Source organism: Drosophila obscura, unplaced genomic scaffold (genome assembly GCF_018151105.1).
Source record: "Drosophila obscura isolate BZ-5 IFL unplaced genomic scaffold, ASM1815110v1 contig_181, whole genome shotgun sequence".
Taxonomy (NCBI): domain Eukaryota; kingdom Metazoa; phylum Arthropoda; class Insecta; order Diptera; family Drosophilidae; genus Drosophila; species Drosophila obscura.
Genome location: NW_024542769.1, coordinates 2,292,366 through 2,307,788, shown reverse-complemented (window position 1 = coordinate 2,307,788; position 15,423 = coordinate 2,292,366). Strand labels below are relative to the sequence as shown.

General features: G+C 49.8%; 6 protein-coding genes across 6 annotated transcripts; 3 read left to right on the top strand and 3 right to left on the bottom strand.

The window, feature by feature from the left end:
• Window positions 1-741: 741 nt before the first annotated feature.
• LOC111073406 (ninjurin-1) lies at window positions 742-2,278 on the top strand. Its single transcript, XM_022365705.2, has 3 exons — window positions 742-1,039; window positions 1,107-1,261; window positions 1,330-2,278. Exons 1-3 carry the CDS (start codon window positions 805-807, stop codon window positions 1,459-1,461), a joined length of 522 nt encoding a protein of 173 aa, XP_022221397.2. The 5' UTR covers window positions 742-804; the 3' UTR covers window positions 1,462-2,278.
• Window positions 1,487-5,975, bottom strand: LOC111073401 (short/branched chain specific acyl-CoA dehydrogenase, mitochondrial). The gene is made up of 4 exons (XM_022365697.2): window positions 5,811-5,975; window positions 5,628-5,736; window positions 2,615-3,093; window positions 1,487-2,318 (listed from the first exon to the last, which is right to left on the bottom strand). The coding sequence occupies exons 1-4, from the start codon at window positions 5,844-5,846 to the stop codon at window positions 1,695-1,697; spliced, it is 1,248 nt and encodes a 415-aa protein (XP_022221389.2). The 5' UTR covers window positions 5,847-5,975; the 3' UTR covers window positions 1,487-1,694.
• A 350-nt stretch (window positions 5,976-6,325) lies between these two features.
• Window positions 6,326-8,599, top strand: LOC111073409. Its single transcript, XM_022365707.1, has 3 exons — window positions 6,326-6,430; window positions 8,065-8,223; window positions 8,310-8,599. The coding sequence occupies exons 2-3, from the start codon at window positions 8,065-8,067 to the stop codon at window positions 8,481-8,483; spliced, it is 333 nt and encodes a 110-aa protein (XP_022221399.1). The 5' UTR covers window positions 6,326-6,430; the 3' UTR covers window positions 8,484-8,599.
• On the top strand, window positions 6,437-8,129 carry LOC111073400 (tRNA (guanine(37)-N1)-methyltransferase). The gene has a single exon (XM_022365696.2). It carries the CDS (start codon window positions 6,581-6,583, stop codon window positions 7,979-7,981), a length of 1,401 nt encoding a protein of 466 aa, XP_022221388.2. The 5' UTR covers window positions 6,437-6,580; the 3' UTR covers window positions 7,982-8,129.
• LOC111073405 lies at window positions 8,517-9,473 on the bottom strand. The gene has a single exon (XM_022365704.2). The coding sequence runs from the start codon at window positions 9,442-9,444 to the stop codon at window positions 8,599-8,601; it is 846 nt and encodes a 281-aa protein (XP_022221396.2). The 5' UTR covers window positions 9,445-9,473; the 3' UTR covers window positions 8,517-8,598.
• A 259-nt stretch (window positions 9,474-9,732) lies between these two features.
• LOC111073397 (titin homolog) lies at window positions 9,733-15,414 on the bottom strand. Its single transcript, XM_022365694.2, has 4 exons — window positions 15,196-15,414; window positions 14,087-14,850; window positions 12,574-14,017; window positions 9,733-12,509 (listed from the first exon to the last, which is right to left on the bottom strand). Exons 1-4 carry the CDS (start codon window positions 15,272-15,274, stop codon window positions 10,390-10,392), a joined length of 4,407 nt encoding a protein of 1,468 aa, XP_022221386.2. The 5' UTR covers window positions 15,275-15,414; the 3' UTR covers window positions 9,733-10,389.
• Between the last annotated feature and the right edge of the window lie 9 nt (window positions 15,415-15,423).

Below are 15,423 nucleotides of genomic sequence, written 5' to 3'. Positions count from 1 at the left end.
ACACGAACAGCGAGGGGAGGTGATAATGTTATCAAAGGAAGGTGCACCTGGATTTCAATTGGTACGCTCTTGTGGCATTCTTTCCATTTGATTCCACATCCGCAGAAATTACACTACGAAAACAAATGTACAGATAGTTCATACTCTAATAGCTGCCCCCTCACACCTGGTAACGAAAGTCCTCCATACTTGTGTCCATTGCGACAGCTGTCTGTGCATTTCACAAGTTTGTCATACAATCTATAATTGGGACTTAAAGGCTAACCTCACCCGATTTACCCGTCAAATTGAAAATTCGAACCTATAAATGTAGAATGAGCGGATGGAGGGGGGAGCCTTGGATCTCTTTAAGTTGTGCAAACTGTAATGCACGTATCCTATAGATACATGAGTTTGTTTGGGCCTTGTTTATTCAGGTCCTTGGTGACATTACGATGACTTCTCATTACGAACGCTCTAAAGGATTGCTGTGACGGCAGAGTTTGCTTGAACGTGGATCCCATCCCATTCAGCTCATTATTCTGCTTTAATTTTCACCGTAGTTTAATTTCACGTTGCATACTTTAAGGAGCACCCAAACCCATGAGATACTTTTCGGCTTATTGGGTCAGTTTGTTGTTGTTGGGCCCCACATTTCGCCGCCCGTTGCTTGTCCAGCTGGGTCAGTGTCATTCCCTTTTCTTTTATCAATCAGAGTGAACCGCAGACCTCAAAAGTTTACTACTGGCTGTTCGCCAAAAGCTTTTTGCAGAAGACTCGAGTATTTAATATTGGATTAGCATTGGAACTATACGGGGTCGCAGTATGGACAGCAACGATGTGGAACTATCCCTGCAGGAATCGCCCAGCTCGGAGGGAAGCTTCTCAAGCACTGCGCCCGGACAGTGCTGCAGCTCAGGCAGGGATTTCGAAAAGGCAGAGGGCTTGGTCGACCCAAGAGCTGTGAATGAGGTGGAAGCAGCGCAAGGAAAGCCAAGCAAATCAGGCAGCGATCTATCGGGTGGTAATAGCTATGCCACAAATAAAAATGTGGCTGAAGGTAATTGAAAGTATTGCACAGATTAAAGCTATCGAAAATATATTCTCTTCTCGCTTCCCCAACGAAGGTCTCATGGACATAGCTCTTCTCTCCGCGAATGCCAATCAGCTGCGCTTCCTAATCACCTACAACGACAAAGCCTCCACCTACATATACAGCCTGATTCTGGTGGCACTCTCGCTGAGTCTGCAGCTGCTCGTAGGCCTTATGATGATATTTAAAGTAAGTTACTGTCTACCACATATCGAACCGCAGTAAGCCATATAATACCATATAATACCAACCCATAGAGACGTCTCAAGCGCTGTCAGCATCGGCGCTATGCAAGGACCAATGAGCTACTGGTAATGGGAGTATTCATGATTACTGTGATCAATATCCTGCTGGCAGCCTTCACCACAACGGACGGAAATACGCATTAGAAGATGATGGTTTTTGAAAATACACTTTAGATATACATTTACTTGTATTTGATACAATATAACAAGGGAAAACTATGTATTAAATGCTATGGTAACATGGAAGGAACCGCTAACCGATGAGGGTTCCAGCAGTTCCTTCACATAAATGCACTTGACGTATCTGACGTACGATATCTCAGCTTGTGTATGGGGACGACTTAGGATCATAGTTGACTGCTTCCTCGCACTTTAACTTAGCCCGAATACTCCTTCTTGACGCACTTGGCAATGGTGGTCAACTGCATGTTGGAGGTACCTTCGTAGATGGCGCCGATCTTCACATCGCGGTAGAATTTCTCCTGGGGGAAGTCGCGGGTGAATCCCACACCGCCCATCCAGTCAATGCACTTGATGGCCGCACGCTGGGCAACCTCCGAAGCATAGAATTTGGCCATGGCCGCCTCCTTGAGGAAGGGCACACCCTGTTCCTGCAGACGAGCCGCATTGTAGGTCATCAGGCGAGCCGCCTCGATCTCGGTGGCAATAGTGGCGATCTGGTGCTGCATGGACTGGAAGTTGTAGATAGATTCGCCGAACTGCTTGCGCTCCAGCAGATACGGAATGGTGGCATCGAAGGTGCCCTGGGCCAGGCCCACCATCTGAGCGCCAATGCCGATGCGGCCCTCGTTCAGGAAGCCGGCGGCATACTTATAACCGTGTCCGAAAGTACCCAGGATGTTCTCCTCGGGTACGCGCACATTGTCGAAGGTGAGCATGCAGGTGCCGGAGGCACGGATGCCCAGCTTGTCCTCAGGTTTGTTCACAATCAATCCGGGTGTCTCGCGATCCACAATGAAGGTGGTAATGCCACGATAGCCCTGGTGTAGAAAGAGAGCGAACGCTGATCAGTAAGAGATTCTTCAATGTTCTGATTACTTGATTTTTGATTAGATGAACTTTGATCTTAGGAGATAAGCTGCGCTGCCGATCGCTCATAAATTGTTCTTGAAAATATTGCATGTGAAATCACTCAAGCGATCGGTTAATAATCAATTTGAAAAGTGAATAGAGGTGATAAGTTATTATAATGCAACGATCCGCGTAAGATCTTTCTTCCGCTCATTTGATTGAAGACCAAAGATCAAGACGATTATAATTATCAATGAGCACTTACGTCCTCTGGCTTGGCATTGGCAAAGACCAAGAAGACTCCAGCCACATCTGAGTTGGAGATCCACATCTTGGTGCCGTTGATCACATAGTGAGAGCCATCCTTCTTGGCCACAGTCTTTAGAGAGAAGGCGTCGGAGCCTGCTCCGGGCTCGGTCAGGGCAAAGCTGCCAGCGTATTCCTGAGCCAATTTCGGCAGATATTTCGCCTTCTGTTCGGTGTTGCCAAACTTAATCATCAGGGAGTTGACTAGGGTGTTGTGGATATCTACGAAAGCGGCCACGGCGGGATCGACTTTCGACAGCTCCTCGACAACGATTATATTAGTCATGAAGTTGCAGCCGCTGCCGCCCAGCTCCGTGTCGATTTCAATGCCCATCAGGCCATTGTCGAAGACGGCCTTGACTACCGACGGATCGAATTTGTGCTCGAGGTCCATTTTCTTGACCAGAGGCAGGATTTGATCCTGGGCCAACTTGGCAACTGAAATTTAAATTCAATCCATTTTGAATTAGTTTAAATAAAATAAATAAAAATAAATTCCCATTTCACAAAATAAACTAGTTCGTTGTAAGCTCTTTATAAAGCTTTCAAGAACTTTCAACTGCACGTTTTTCTAACAAAACAAAAAACACATTAAATTAATCAAACTGGTCTGATGTTTCTTCCTCTTCTCACAGAGGGGCCTGGTATGTTTGCTGTTTGGGTTCTGTTTGTATAAGTTGAGGTATTCCATATACATATATGTGGTTATATATGTATGTACATATGTATGAACGTAGGTAGTGCGTGTGTCTTTTTTATCAGCAGATTTTCTCTGTGTTCTCGGATCGCTCGCGTGCGGCTCTCTCACTCTGTTTTACTCTCTGCTCGTGTCTCTCCGTATCTTTTCGTTTCTACTTTTGCTTCTCTCTTCGTATTTATTATTGATCTTTTTTAAGAACTACATTATTTTTTCCTGCTGCTAGAAAGGCTGACAACTGGCACACACCCACCAAGTTCTCACAGCCTTACCCTCTAATACCTGTTCCTTTCTCTGCGTTCAGTCCATTTTCCAGTCATGTTTTACATATCATGGGAAAAGTTTCAATAATTCATTTAAATAATATATTTATTTAGTTACTTGAGCCATATGTGCGGCTGGGGCTATTTTCTAACAGCTGTGACGTGGCCCCATGGGCTTTAGGGCCCCTGCATTTAGGGGAGTCTTATCTAACAGGAAACTGTTCTACGTCCTAAGCTCTTTTCATTTGAGTGTTCCATATATTGCTGGCAGAGCACATTACTTTTGATTCTGAGGCAACTGTATTCGTTCCTTGTATGTTTTGGTGCAGACTGTACTACGTCTTCGCGAGCAGACGGAATCATCCAACACATGTTTCTATGGCGTATTTGAACAATTAAATTGATTTTCAGCAAGGAAGATAAAAACTAACTCAGATCAATTAACTGTATATTTATAAATATCTGTGCCTGTGCCTACTGTACCTAGTGAGTCTGTTTGTTAAGAAAACCAGTTTGAAATTATGCACTAGGCTATTTTGCATGCAGCTCGGATTACGCAACCATCAGACCATAATACCGTACATACCAATATAAATAGAGAATATGTAGGTGTACAGAATCATATAGATTGAGACCAATTGAATGATTGATAAGCCAAACAAGGCGAAATTTTAAGTAAAATATGCAAAGAAGTGTCTGCTCCCCAACTAAGAATCAGGTGGATAGAGGTGACTCCCAGGGGGGACACCTTCAACTGACTCAACTCTCTAGGGGAGTGCGCCGACATGCCACACACACCCATTGCCCGGCGTAGGCACTAGAACAGTGACTACAGTTGAGCGGGGGCGTGGCACAGTCGCAAGTATTGATCTATCACAAGTGTAACGCTATTTGGTTGACATTAAACCAGAACCGAACAGCTGACTGACTCGTGAAAAATGTAGCAAGGACATAAGTATGTGCATTGGGTGTGGGAGAAATAGGAGAGAGAAAGGTAAAGAAATTCTTGAACCCACCCACGCTTCGAACACGCGTTTCGGTGAAAGAGAAAACTCGCATTGTGGACAAGAAAACACTATATGTGCTCCCCCTTAACGAACAGCACCAACGACAACCAGACATAGACGGCGGCTAAAGCTAAACTCAAGCGACCGAAAGCTATATATAGACCGGCTGTGTGTGAGGGGAGGGGATGGTAAAATTTGCCCAACCTTTTGATTGCAATTTAAAAGCTTTACGTATCCTGACCTGACCGACAGATGTCCTTTTGGTTGCGGGATCACTTCAAAGGATTCATACAGAATGGTATGGTAAATAATGTTCATTGGAAAGTATAATCTTCAGGAAGGAATCACATTATCCTGCGGCATGTATTTGTCTGCCTTTAAGTTTCAGAAATTACATAATATTTAATGCCTCAACAGAGTAAATGAATTCAATTATTGGTTCAATAGAACCCATACAAAAGTCCATGTATCGAAAGAAATTGAGAAATGGAGGAAGGTAAGAAAACATCTGCACATAATAGGGAAAATCCCCCAAAAATTATATCAAATACAAAATATCATAATGAAAATGCTGCAAACACACAAACTGATATTAAATGATATTTTTCCACACTATCAAAATAAAAATGTGCTTATCTGGCAGTGAGCCCGGACCGGACCGGACCCCCTAACTAAACAGCTTTATCAGCAAAAAATAGTAAGAAAAAAGAAAAAACTCGAAAAATGAAAAATAATAATACTACTGGAGCAGCCGAGCTGCAGCAAGACATTTCCACTCCAACAATAATAAATAAAAAAAAAAATACAGCCTCCATATGCGATGCTTGGAGTTACGTAACGGGCGACACACAATACCAAAACACAATAAATGGAAAAAAAAATCTTTAAATTCCTCTAGCGAAAAGTATGGAAAAGTATAAGAAGAAAGAACACGCTGGGTTACAGTTACATTTACGGGGGGGAGGCCACTAGAGCTATTGATCTGTGTACAGTGAAACCACTCACCAGTCTCCTTCATCATCTTCTCATCCTCGGTGAGGAAAGTCAGGGGTGGGGGCAAACCAGTTGCCGAGGACATGGCAGCATTTTGCTGACGTGCTGCGGCATTAGCAAGCTGGAATTGATAGAAATAAATATAATTTAAATTAGCTTAATAGTTTGTATATTGGTTGTAGGCGTGGCTCTTACCATGCGCATGGGCAGTTTCTTCAGGCTGTTCATCATTGTGAATGTGGTGGAAATATTAATTGAATCAAGTGGTCTCCGTCTCTGGGGCAGGAGGTTTCCCAAGGCAACACAACAGCAACAGTTGGCTGCACACAAGCGAATGATTTTCCATTCTCCAGACACACATCAGATCAGTGGAGCCGAAACTTTAGGCCCCAAAGCAGCGACGCGATCGACAAGAATAACAACTTAACAGAGCGCCAATCATATAACTGTTAACAGTGGGGCCCGGCCCCCAAAGTACTGTAGAGCGCACGCTGCTGCTGTAGTTTGACATTCCGCACCTAGTGATGACTGCAGCACATATCGATAGCGACTTTAATTTATTATTAATTTAATTTATCAATACCAAACAACGTTGGATCGCGACTAAAAATCTAATCTTAGTCATGTAAATCTCTCGCTCACACTGCATTCTTTTTTTATATCTTTTATTTGTGTTTTATATTTTGTCTCCCTGAAAATAAAATGTAGTGGAATATGACCAAAAAGAAAAAATTCGATGTATCGATATTACGCTACACTATCGATTGCTTTGAGAATTTTGTTTGGAAATATTTACTAATTACAATAATTAAAAGGTATTTTTAAATAATTTGCGCACTTTAAAGGTTTGCCAAGTGTAGTGTAGTGTACTACAGTGTTGGCCTGAATAAACACCAAAAAAAAAAACACGCCCTCACACTGAGCACACAGCTTCCAAAACACAGAGGGCACGCCACACGTGCTAGATGAATTTTGTGCCGCGGCTGGAAGTACCCCGAATAACGATTATATCCACCCGTTTACGTCACTACTTTCGAAACATGAACTGTTCCGAGCTGCTGCCGCCCGCCTCGGTGAGGGGAATGCGGGAGCTCCAGCGGGCCGAGTTCCAAAAGCGTGTGCAAGTGCCCAGACTGCGAGTGCCCGAGACGCAGGTGCAACGTGTAATCCCGCTGGTTAAGAAATTCCTGCTCAAAATGGAGCACATGCATCCGGTGCGCGCTGTGGAGAAGTCGCGGGAGATACTATTGCACCCGCTGCCCATACAAGGCTGGGAATCCCTGCCCACAGAAGATCTGCAGAAACAGCTCGTCACGCAGGAGCACTTTTGCTTTGCTGAACTTGAGTTGAACTACGAGAACTGGAGCGCCAACGAAATTCTAAAGAGTGTGCTCCCAGAGGAGGAGGAGGGAATGACATCCTACTCGCGCATCGGACACATCGTGCACCTGAACCTGCGGGACCACCTGCTGCCGTACAAACAGCTCATTGGAGAGGTGCTGCGCGACAAGCTGCCGAACTGCCGCACGGTGGTCAATAAAGCGTCTACCATAGACAATACGTACCGCAACTTCCAGCTGGAGCTGATATGCGGAGAAGCCGAGTACCAAGTGGAGACCAAGGAGAATGGTATTCCCTTCGAGTTTGATTTCTCCAAAGTGTACTGGAACCCGCGCCTCTCTACCGAGCACGAGCGCATCGTGAAACTGCTCCAGCCCGGAGACGTTCTCTACGATGTGTTTGCCGGCGTGGGCCCGTTCAGCGTGCCGGCGGCGAAGAAACGCTGCCATGTCCTGGCCAACGATCTGAACCCCGTCAGCTTCCACTGGCTGCAGCACAACGCGAAGCGAAACAAGTGCCTTTCTTACATCCAAATGTTCAACAAAGATGGAAGACAGTTCATTTTGGAAGAGCTGCGGGAGCACCTGCTGCAGCGGCTGCGATCGACGGACACATCGTCGTCTGCCACTCACATAACAATGAATCTTCCAGCCATGGCTGTAGAATTCCTGGATGCGTTTCGCGGCCTCTACACTGACAAAGAGCTGGCTGATCTCTCCGATACTGTGGTCTTTCCCACTGTGCACGTCTATTCGTTTGCCAAGGGCGAGAATACCAAAGCATTAGTGAGAGAGCAGGTGGAACAGAACCTGGCCGCCACACTGGACGACAACCAGTTGCAGGGCATCAGCTTTGTGCGGAATGTAGCACCAAATAAGGACATGTACAGGGTATCCTTTAAGCTTACGCGGCATTTGCTAACCACACCAAAAGAAGCCGAAGCGAATAACGCACGCAAGCGGAGCGCGCAGGATGAGGAGAAAGTTGAGCCTGAGGTGGCGGCAGCAAAAGTTAAATATGCTTGAGAGCAGAGCTGTGTTTTTACAATAAAGTTGCCCTGAAACAAGTAAAGTAAACGAACAGCGTCTCTTCCTTTGACTACTTGCAGATGGGTCGCAACAAGGCCAATAACAAGAAGGTGGCTCCTGCAGCGAAGCCGAAGACACCGCTGAACAAATCAAAGAAGGCCAAGAACGTATTCAAAGTGGCCGACAACAGGAAGGGCAAGGGCAAGAAGCCCAAAGAAGTCCAGGGCAAGCTGAAGCAGGTGAGTGGAGGATTCACACACGATTCGCCAGCACAGCGAATTCCCATTGCAATTGGAAGCATCTTCAACGAATGCCAATTTTCCAGATCAAAGAATCTGTCAAGGCCAAGCAGGAGAAGGTGGATGCCACTCTCAAGACATTGCATAAGGATATGGTGGTCAAGAAGCCAAAGCCAGCCGTGTCCCCCATCAAGAACAAACGGAAGCCAGCTGCCAACACCGAGAAGGTGTCCGACACTTTGGGCAAACTTAAGTTCTAAGGACAGCCCCGCCCAATGATTTAGATGTAGTTAGTTCCCATTCATTGTTAGAGGCCGCGGCCGAATGTTGCTAGTGCAAATATCATACAAATATACGATAGATATATTGACCACTCTAGACAACTGGCACAACTGGCACATCTGGCAGTGGTGGCAGCGGTGCCAGTGGAGCTCCGTTTCCCGGAGGGATCACAGCAGCTGGACTTCTTGTGGGAGGTGCTGGCGTCGAGGTTGTTGCAGTTGCTGCAGTTGTTCCAATTGATGCAGTGGTTGGTGCATTGACAACAACATTCCAGCCAAACAGATTGCGTATAATTCCATCCAACTGAGCCGTGTCGATGCCCGCCTGCTGCAGCTCAGCCACAACCTGCACAGTCCCCGGCAAAGCCAACCAGCGTTCGTAGACCACGCGCAGAGCCTGTAGTCTTGACCAGAACTGGGAAAAGATGCCCGGCTGCATCAGTTTGGCATCGATATGGGCGCGAATCGCATATGTGGGCAAGTAGAGCTGTGCCTCGTTGAGGAATCCCTGCCAACCGAAGACGGTGCCCGACCAGTAGGGGAAGCGGTTGAACAAAGTGACGGCTAGCTCCTGCTCCTCCATCTCAAAGGCGCCGCCAGATGCCAGTAGCTGCTGATCGACCCACTGTAGGAATAGGATGAGCTCGGGCTGCGAGAGTAAACGCCAGCGGGCCGTGAAGCCAGCGTTGCTGTTGATAATCCTCACAAAGGCCTGGAACTGAGCATCGTTGATCAGGTAACGCACCAGCAGCTGATTCAGAGGCTTGATCTGAATCAGACGTGTAATCTCGTCCAGATCGCGGGCGAGGGTTGGTGGCGGCGGCGGCGGTGGTGCCACAGGGAATGGCTGCAGGAACTCTCCTCCAGTGGGAGGCGCCCACTGAGCAAGTGATCCGGAGCCAAGGCCGAATAAGAAGAGCAGCCCCAGGGTAATAGCCATGGCTGTATAGTTATGACTGGATGCCAGTCGACCGACAGAGGCTACCTTTTATACAAACTCGTATATCCATTTCCCACTTATCTGCAGATAGCGGCCTCACGGAATTTGTCGCAGCATTTCTGCTGACGGTTGTCGTCATCTGATAAGCCCCCCCCCCGATTCGATCTGTTTATAGTATTACTCGGTTCGTAATCCGCGCGCGGAAGTCTGCGTCCGGGATAAACAGGGAAAGCAAACAAGACAATACGAGTACCAAAACAAAGACCAAATTCGGAATAACAAAACCCTATACATATCTGTACGTATCTCTATACTCGCACGCGAATTTTATTTTGGCACAAGCTTTATTTCCAAAACCACCAACAATTCAGATAGATGACAAAGGACCGCAAACGAAAACTTCACAACATGAGGAGGCACTAAGTGAAACATACACATACATATACTACTTATGTGTAGGATTAATGGTCGGATGGGTCTTCAATGAACAACCCTAACCACTTAACCACTGGCTCGAACTCAAAGACACTTTCGAAATGGGGAAAACACACTTAACATTTCCAAACAAAACAGGAGCGAAGTCTCGCTTCGGGGAAATATCCTTGCAAATTGAAAATTATTATGCCTATGGGTCCCATGATAATACAATTTCTCAGCACTCTGCAGAAAGACATTCTAGAACACGATTGTCATTAACTGACATAGGCGGACCTGGTTAAATGATAAACTTATACTAAAGGCTATCAAATCATAATAGGATAGGATTCGATTCGATTCGGATTTCGGAATTTGCAAGGACGTTTGACGTATACAGAAATTTGAGGATTCTTTGACAGTCCGATCCGTAAGAGAACTTTAGCTTAAGATACGTAAATAAGTCGACTTCAATAAAAACTATCTTAACCGATACGAGTAAACGCGTGTGAGGATGAGGAGACCTGAGGATCAGGTCTCGCCGTTGCCCTTGCGACGCAACCAACTGGGTATATAGCCCCTAACGGCCTCGCCCAGTTGGCGGTAAATGATCAGGCCCAGAATGGGCAGGACAAGTCGCGCGTCCTTGAACAAGTACACATAACAGGCAACCAGGAAGAGAACCAAATCCGTACAGTAGCTCAGAGCCGAGCGGACCTTCTCGTGCGTATGCTCCTCGGATTGGAGAACCGCCAGTGCGGACGCTCTCTCCAGAAGATCCCGTTCGGCGCTTGACAGAACCAGGGACGTCTGCGAGGTCCTCTCCACAGCAAGGGGCTGGCTGCCCGCAGCTAGTGCTGGGGGTCTACTGAGCGAGGTGTCACGAGACCGCGTACTGGATGGAACCCGGCGTTTAATCACCCGTTTAACTTTAACGAGACGCGTTCGTCCCCGGGCATCGGGACGAGCCTCGACGGTCTCGCTCATGACGCTCTCACTCTCCGCCTCGCTCTTGTTCTTTGTCTTGGGTGGGGGCACCACTAGAACGGTCGGATACTCCGGCTCTTCCTCCTCCCCCTTCTCCGCCTGCCTTTGAGTCTGCTGCTCCACCTCTCGCTCTAACGCATCTTTGTCCCGTGATTTGTGGTACGCCAGATTACTGGACGCATCCCGCACATGCACCAGCTGCTCCCTCTCCGAGATGGAGAGACGCCGCTCCCGACTGACCACTGGCGGGGCCAATAGCATGTCGTCGTTGGTCTTGGTGGCCAGCCTCCTCCTGTGCTCCTCCGTGTTGGACATGGAGGCCTCATCCTCGTCGGTTTCGGCTGCTGCCTTGGCGGCGGCCCGCTTCAACTCCTCGCGGTCTAGGTAGATGGGCGTGTGGTATTTGTGGGAGCTGCCGACCTCCCGGACTAGGTCGCTGTAGTGATCGACGGCGGCATGGGCCTCCTCCTGCATGAGGCGCTCAGCCTCTTGGCGACGCAGCTCCTCCTCCTCCTTGGCCCTGCGTTTGACCTCCAAATCGGCCGCAATGGCAGCGGCATTAGTTTTCTCCAGGGGATTCGATATCTCCTCGTTGGCCTCAGTGTTCTTCTCTGTGGCGGATCGCTTGTCGCGACTAAAGAACGACTTTATGCCCTTGGCCAGGTCCATCTTTAGACTGCTGCTACTGGGATTGGGGGCAGTGCTTGGTATGGGTTGTGGGCTGGCTGCGACTGTCACTGCTGCGGTGGCTGTGGCTCCATTGCCGTTACCCGGCAAAGATGGACTGATGGGTGGGCTCGACGGCTGCTCCACATGCTCGTTGGACGAGCGCTTGAGGATCGGCTTGGGCACAAAGTCTGGACTGGGCAGCGGCATTGGGCGAGTGAGCACAACAGCCGCCTGCTCCGGTGTGGGGGCGCGATAGGGTGTGAAGGTGCCAGCGCCCATGTTGCGAGGATGGTACGTCTCCAGATCGCGGGGGCTGGGCGAACGGGTGCGAGCCAACAGTTCCATCTTGAATTTCTCAATGGAGTCCTGCTCCGAGGAGGCTGTGCTCTCCGTGTAATCGGACCCCAGGTCGTAGCTAGACTGTTGTTTTCCCTGTTCTGGATAGTCCTCATCCAGTTCCATATTCATGTCTTCACTGTCTTCTGCCGTGCTCTCGGTCCGCTCTTCGTCGTCAAGCTCTTCCTGCTCCCGCATTTGCTGTGGTTTCTCCTCAGCCACAATCTGTCCCGTGGTGTGGGTGCGTGAGAGGCTGCTCAGATCGTTGACGTTCTCCCTTGAGTCCCACTTTCTGCCCATGCTAACCATGTCCGCTGATTGTCGGCGCAGCTCGCTTCTCCGCTCGAACGAGACCCGCTCCGCCTCTGTGATGGAGCCCAGGCGCTTGCGGAGATTGGCCGGCGGGACTGGCGCCTGTGTGCTGCTTGCTATTCTGTCCTGAGAGGCCTTTCTTGACTTGGCCGCTTGCTCAAGCTCTACCGCCTCGTAGAATCTAGCCATTGCCCGCTCATAGAGCAGCTCAGTGGAGCTCACTGAGCGACGCAGTGGGAAGGTGGTGTGCAGATTGTTGAACTCCAGAAATGCCAGATCTGGTGCGGAGATGGATATGGGCGGTGGCTGTATGGCGTCCTCCAGGTCGAGCTCGAAGGAATCCTGCTCTGTGAGGAGAACAAATGCAAATGGTAATGACTTGGACCACGGATGCACTCTGGGTATACCTACTGTCCTTATCCTTGACCTTGCTGTTCTTGTCGAAGACGACGAGCATGAACTCGTTACTGGTGTGCACCTCGTCGTGCTTGTCCGCTGACCTGAAGGTACGTCTCGAAACTGGAGAATCGTCTGGTCTCTGGTTGGCTTTGGGTTTGGGTTTGGGGGACTCTTCCGGAATCTGAACCGGAACTGTGGCTGCCGCTGTCGCTGTGGCTGTGATTGGTGGTGGTGGTGGTGGTGGTGCACTGATCTCAATGGTGGGCAGCCTCTCGCCAATCACCGCACTAGCACTGGCAGCCACTGCCAACGCCAGGGTGGGTACGTTTCTCGCCGGACTCAGGGCCTGGGCCGAGAATCGTCTCACATTCTGGTTAACTCCCAGTTGGACTGGCTCCGCACTGCGCTGCAGGGCTGGCGTTGACTTGATGACCTCTGGTGGGGGTGTTGGTTGCGTTTCGGAGTGCTGTCGCTTCGTTGGTGGACTCAGACTTCGTTTTCGGTGGAGAACCGATTTGGCAGCCTTTTCCGCAGGCGCAGTGGGCAGGGGCTGCGGCCGGGGCTGCAGTGGGGACCTCTCTTTGGCCACGATCGTGGGCTTGGCATGGAACAACTTGAGGGGTGAGCCAACTGGTGACTTCTGGGGCCTAGCCGGGGGCTCTGGCTTGTCCACCAGAGCGGTGGTGGTGATCAGTGTGAGGTTGAGCCTATTATTGGATCCAGCCGCCGGCTTTGCCAAGGAGTCGGCACTGCTCTGGGAGGGACTCTTGCGCACATCCATTTTCAAAGCCTGGTCCGAGGTGCCGTACGACATTTCATGGTGCAGCTGCTCGTTGTCGATGAGCTGAGGCTTTGGCTTGCGTTTGGCATTTGGCGACTGTTTGGGCGACATGCCCGTCGCAGCATCTGCATGGGGACGCGGTGGAGAGAGCGTCTTGCGACGTGGCGGCACTTGAACGGCGTCCGACTGGGGCTTATCCTTCTCCTCGCCTGCGATTTTGGTGGCAGACTTGGGCTTGGTGATGCCACGCTTGGGATCGGGTATGAAGAGCAGCTCCGATTCCTCGGATGGCTCACTCAGGCCATAGGGGTTCTCAGCCTTGACGCGAAACTTGTACTCCGAGCCCTCGATCAGATCGTGCAGAGTGGTCGTCAGGGCCCGCGTGGTGGCAGCCTTCAGCCAGACGTTCCAGCCAATTCGAAAGTACTCCACAATGTAATTGCCGATCTTGCAGCCGCCATCGTCCAGCGGTGCCGTCCAGGAGAGCGTTGCGGACTTGCCGAACGACATGTTCAGACGGGGAGCCCCCGGAGCATTGGGCCGTGCCGTTACCGTGACCAGAAAGGATGCGTTGTCCTCCCCCAGCTTGTTCCATGCACGTACCATGTACTCCCCGCGATCCTTGCGATGCACGTTGTCTATCTTGAGAAGAGAGTTTTTCTCCGTATTGGTGACCTGCAGTGAAGAGATCAGAAAACGGTTGCAGATAGGAGTTGAAGTGGAATGTTGAAAATACTCAAATACCTCGAATCGTCCACCAGGAGCAATCACGTCACCCTCATGGAGCCAGGTAATGGCCGGCGGCGGCTGTCCGGCAATGCCGACCTTCAGACGCAGCACCTCGTCCGCCTCCACAATAAGTCCGTCCTCGTAGGTGCGCGGCAAGCGAATCTTGGGTGGCGCCTGCACCATGAGACTGGCCTTGGTCACCACGTGGCCAGCTCGGTTCGTTGCCGTGCACTTGATTTCGCCCTCGTCCGTCAGTGCCACTTGGTGGATGATCAGAACACTGGCGTCGTTGTCGTTGACGATCTTGGTGCGTCGACTGCTGAAGATCTCGTAGCCATCCTTGAACCAGTTGATCTCCGGCGGCGGCTCGCCGAGAATGCGCACCCGGAACTCGATCCGCTCGTCCTCCACCGCATCAGTGTCCAACAGCTCGTCTATAAAGCGGGGAACAGTTATCGCGTTGCGCTGCAGTGTAACGGTCAGGGGATCAGACAGTTCGCTAGCGTCGGATCGTCCCACGATGTTCTCGGCAAAGCAGCGAAACTGGTATCGCCAGCCTGGCTCCAGTCCACTGATGCACACATCGCAACGGGAGACAGGCGTGGGTGTTGCACGCACCCAATGCGGCGAGCCCATGCGACGATGTTCTACCGTGTAGCCGGTGATTGGGGACCCTCCGTCGAGCAGCGGACGATCCCATCGCAGGTTGACCACATCGGGCTGCTGCTCCGAGAGCGACAGCGGCGTCAGTATGGGCCGACCAGGCGGAGAGGGTCGTTCTGAAAGCATAAGCAAGCATAAATGATGCACAGAAAACTATGCCCTCTCTCAGCATCGATGACTCTCTCTCTCTCTGTCTCCATAACCAACCCGTAGCCGTAGTTTCGAAAACATTACTTTGTCGTTTTTGAAATTTTAGGCCAAACATTCACACAATCACGGACCAGACCACGGCAACCACTTGAGTGTGCGAGCCGCTAAAAATAGACAAATTTCTAGCGCTCCCACCAGCTATGTGGGCTCCGTCTGCTCTGATTCCCATCCGAATATGCTTTCTATCGGACTATACGGACTGTGATTGGGAATACTTTTGGATATGTTTCTGAAGTTATGCTGAAACTTGCCTGCAGACTTCCAATGGACATTCTTCTTGGGTCGACCGCTCTGTGCATGCGCGTGCAGCTTTCCCGGCTGATTTCCCATCTCGAGCTGCTAAATATTTAACCTATTTGCAATTACTTGTACATATATAGACGTTTCTATATATAGACAGTCGAACTTAAATGAAGACACTCCACTCGCGGATTCGTCGAGAGACCGTTGCTGGCGCTGCCAGACTCGACCAACTCGGG

What these genes read in the sequence shown, in the direction of transcription:
- LOC111073406 (XM_022365705.2), top strand. Translation starts at nt 805, where the DNA reads ATGGACAGCAACGATGTGGAACTATCCCTGCAGGAATCGCCCAGCTCG. An exon ending in AAATAAAAATGTGGCTGAAG is followed by an intron (nt 1,040 to 1,106) that starts GTAATTGAAAGT and finishes TCCCCAACGAAG; the next exon opens with GTCTCATGGACATAGCTCTT. An exon ending in GCCTTATGATGATATTTAAA is followed by an intron (nt 1,262 to 1,329) that starts GTAAGTTACTGT and finishes ACCAACCCATAG; the next exon opens with AGACGTCTCAAGCGCTGTCA.
- LOC111073401 (XM_022365697.2), bottom strand. Translation starts at nt 5,846, where the DNA reads ATGATGAACAGCCTGAAGAAACTGCCCATGCGCATG. An exon ending in AGAAACTGCCCATGCGCATG is followed by an intron (nt 5,737 to 5,810) that starts GTAAGAGCCACG and finishes TATCAATTCCAG; the next exon opens with CTTGCTAATGCCGCAGCACG. An exon ending in GAAGATGATGAAGGAGACTG is followed by an intron (nt 3,094 to 5,627) that starts GTGAGTGGTTTC and finishes TTTAAATTTCAG; the next exon opens with TTGCCAAGTTGGCCCAGGAT.
- LOC111073400 (XM_022365696.2), top strand. Translation starts at nt 6,581, where the DNA reads ATGAATTTTGTGCCGCGGCTGGAAGTACCCCGAATAACGATTATATCC.
- LOC111073409 (XM_022365707.1), top strand. Translation starts at nt 8,065, where the DNA reads ATGGGTCGCAACAAGGCCAATAACAAGAAGGTGGCTCCTGCAGCGAAG. An exon ending in TCCAGGGCAAGCTGAAGCAG is followed by an intron (nt 8,224 to 8,309) that starts GTGAGTGGAGGA and finishes CCAATTTTCCAG; the next exon opens with ATCAAAGAATCTGTCAAGGC.
- LOC111073405 (XM_022365704.2), bottom strand. Translation starts at nt 9,444, where the DNA reads ATGGCTATTACCCTGGGGCTGCTCTTCTTATTCGGCCTTGGCTCCGGA.
- LOC111073397 (XM_022365694.2), bottom strand. Translation starts at nt 15,274, where the DNA reads ATGGGAAATCAGCCGGGAAAGCTGCACGCGCATGCACAGAGCGGTCGA. An exon ending in CTCCTGGTGGACGATTCGAG is followed by an intron (nt 14,018 to 14,086) that starts GTATTTGAGTAT and finishes TCTTCACTGCAG; the next exon opens with GTCACCAATACGGAGAAAAA. An exon ending in CAAGGTCAAGGATAAGGACA is followed by an intron (nt 12,510 to 12,573) that starts GTAGGTATACCC and finishes TTCTCCTCACAG; the next exon opens with AGCAGGATTCCTTCGAGCTC.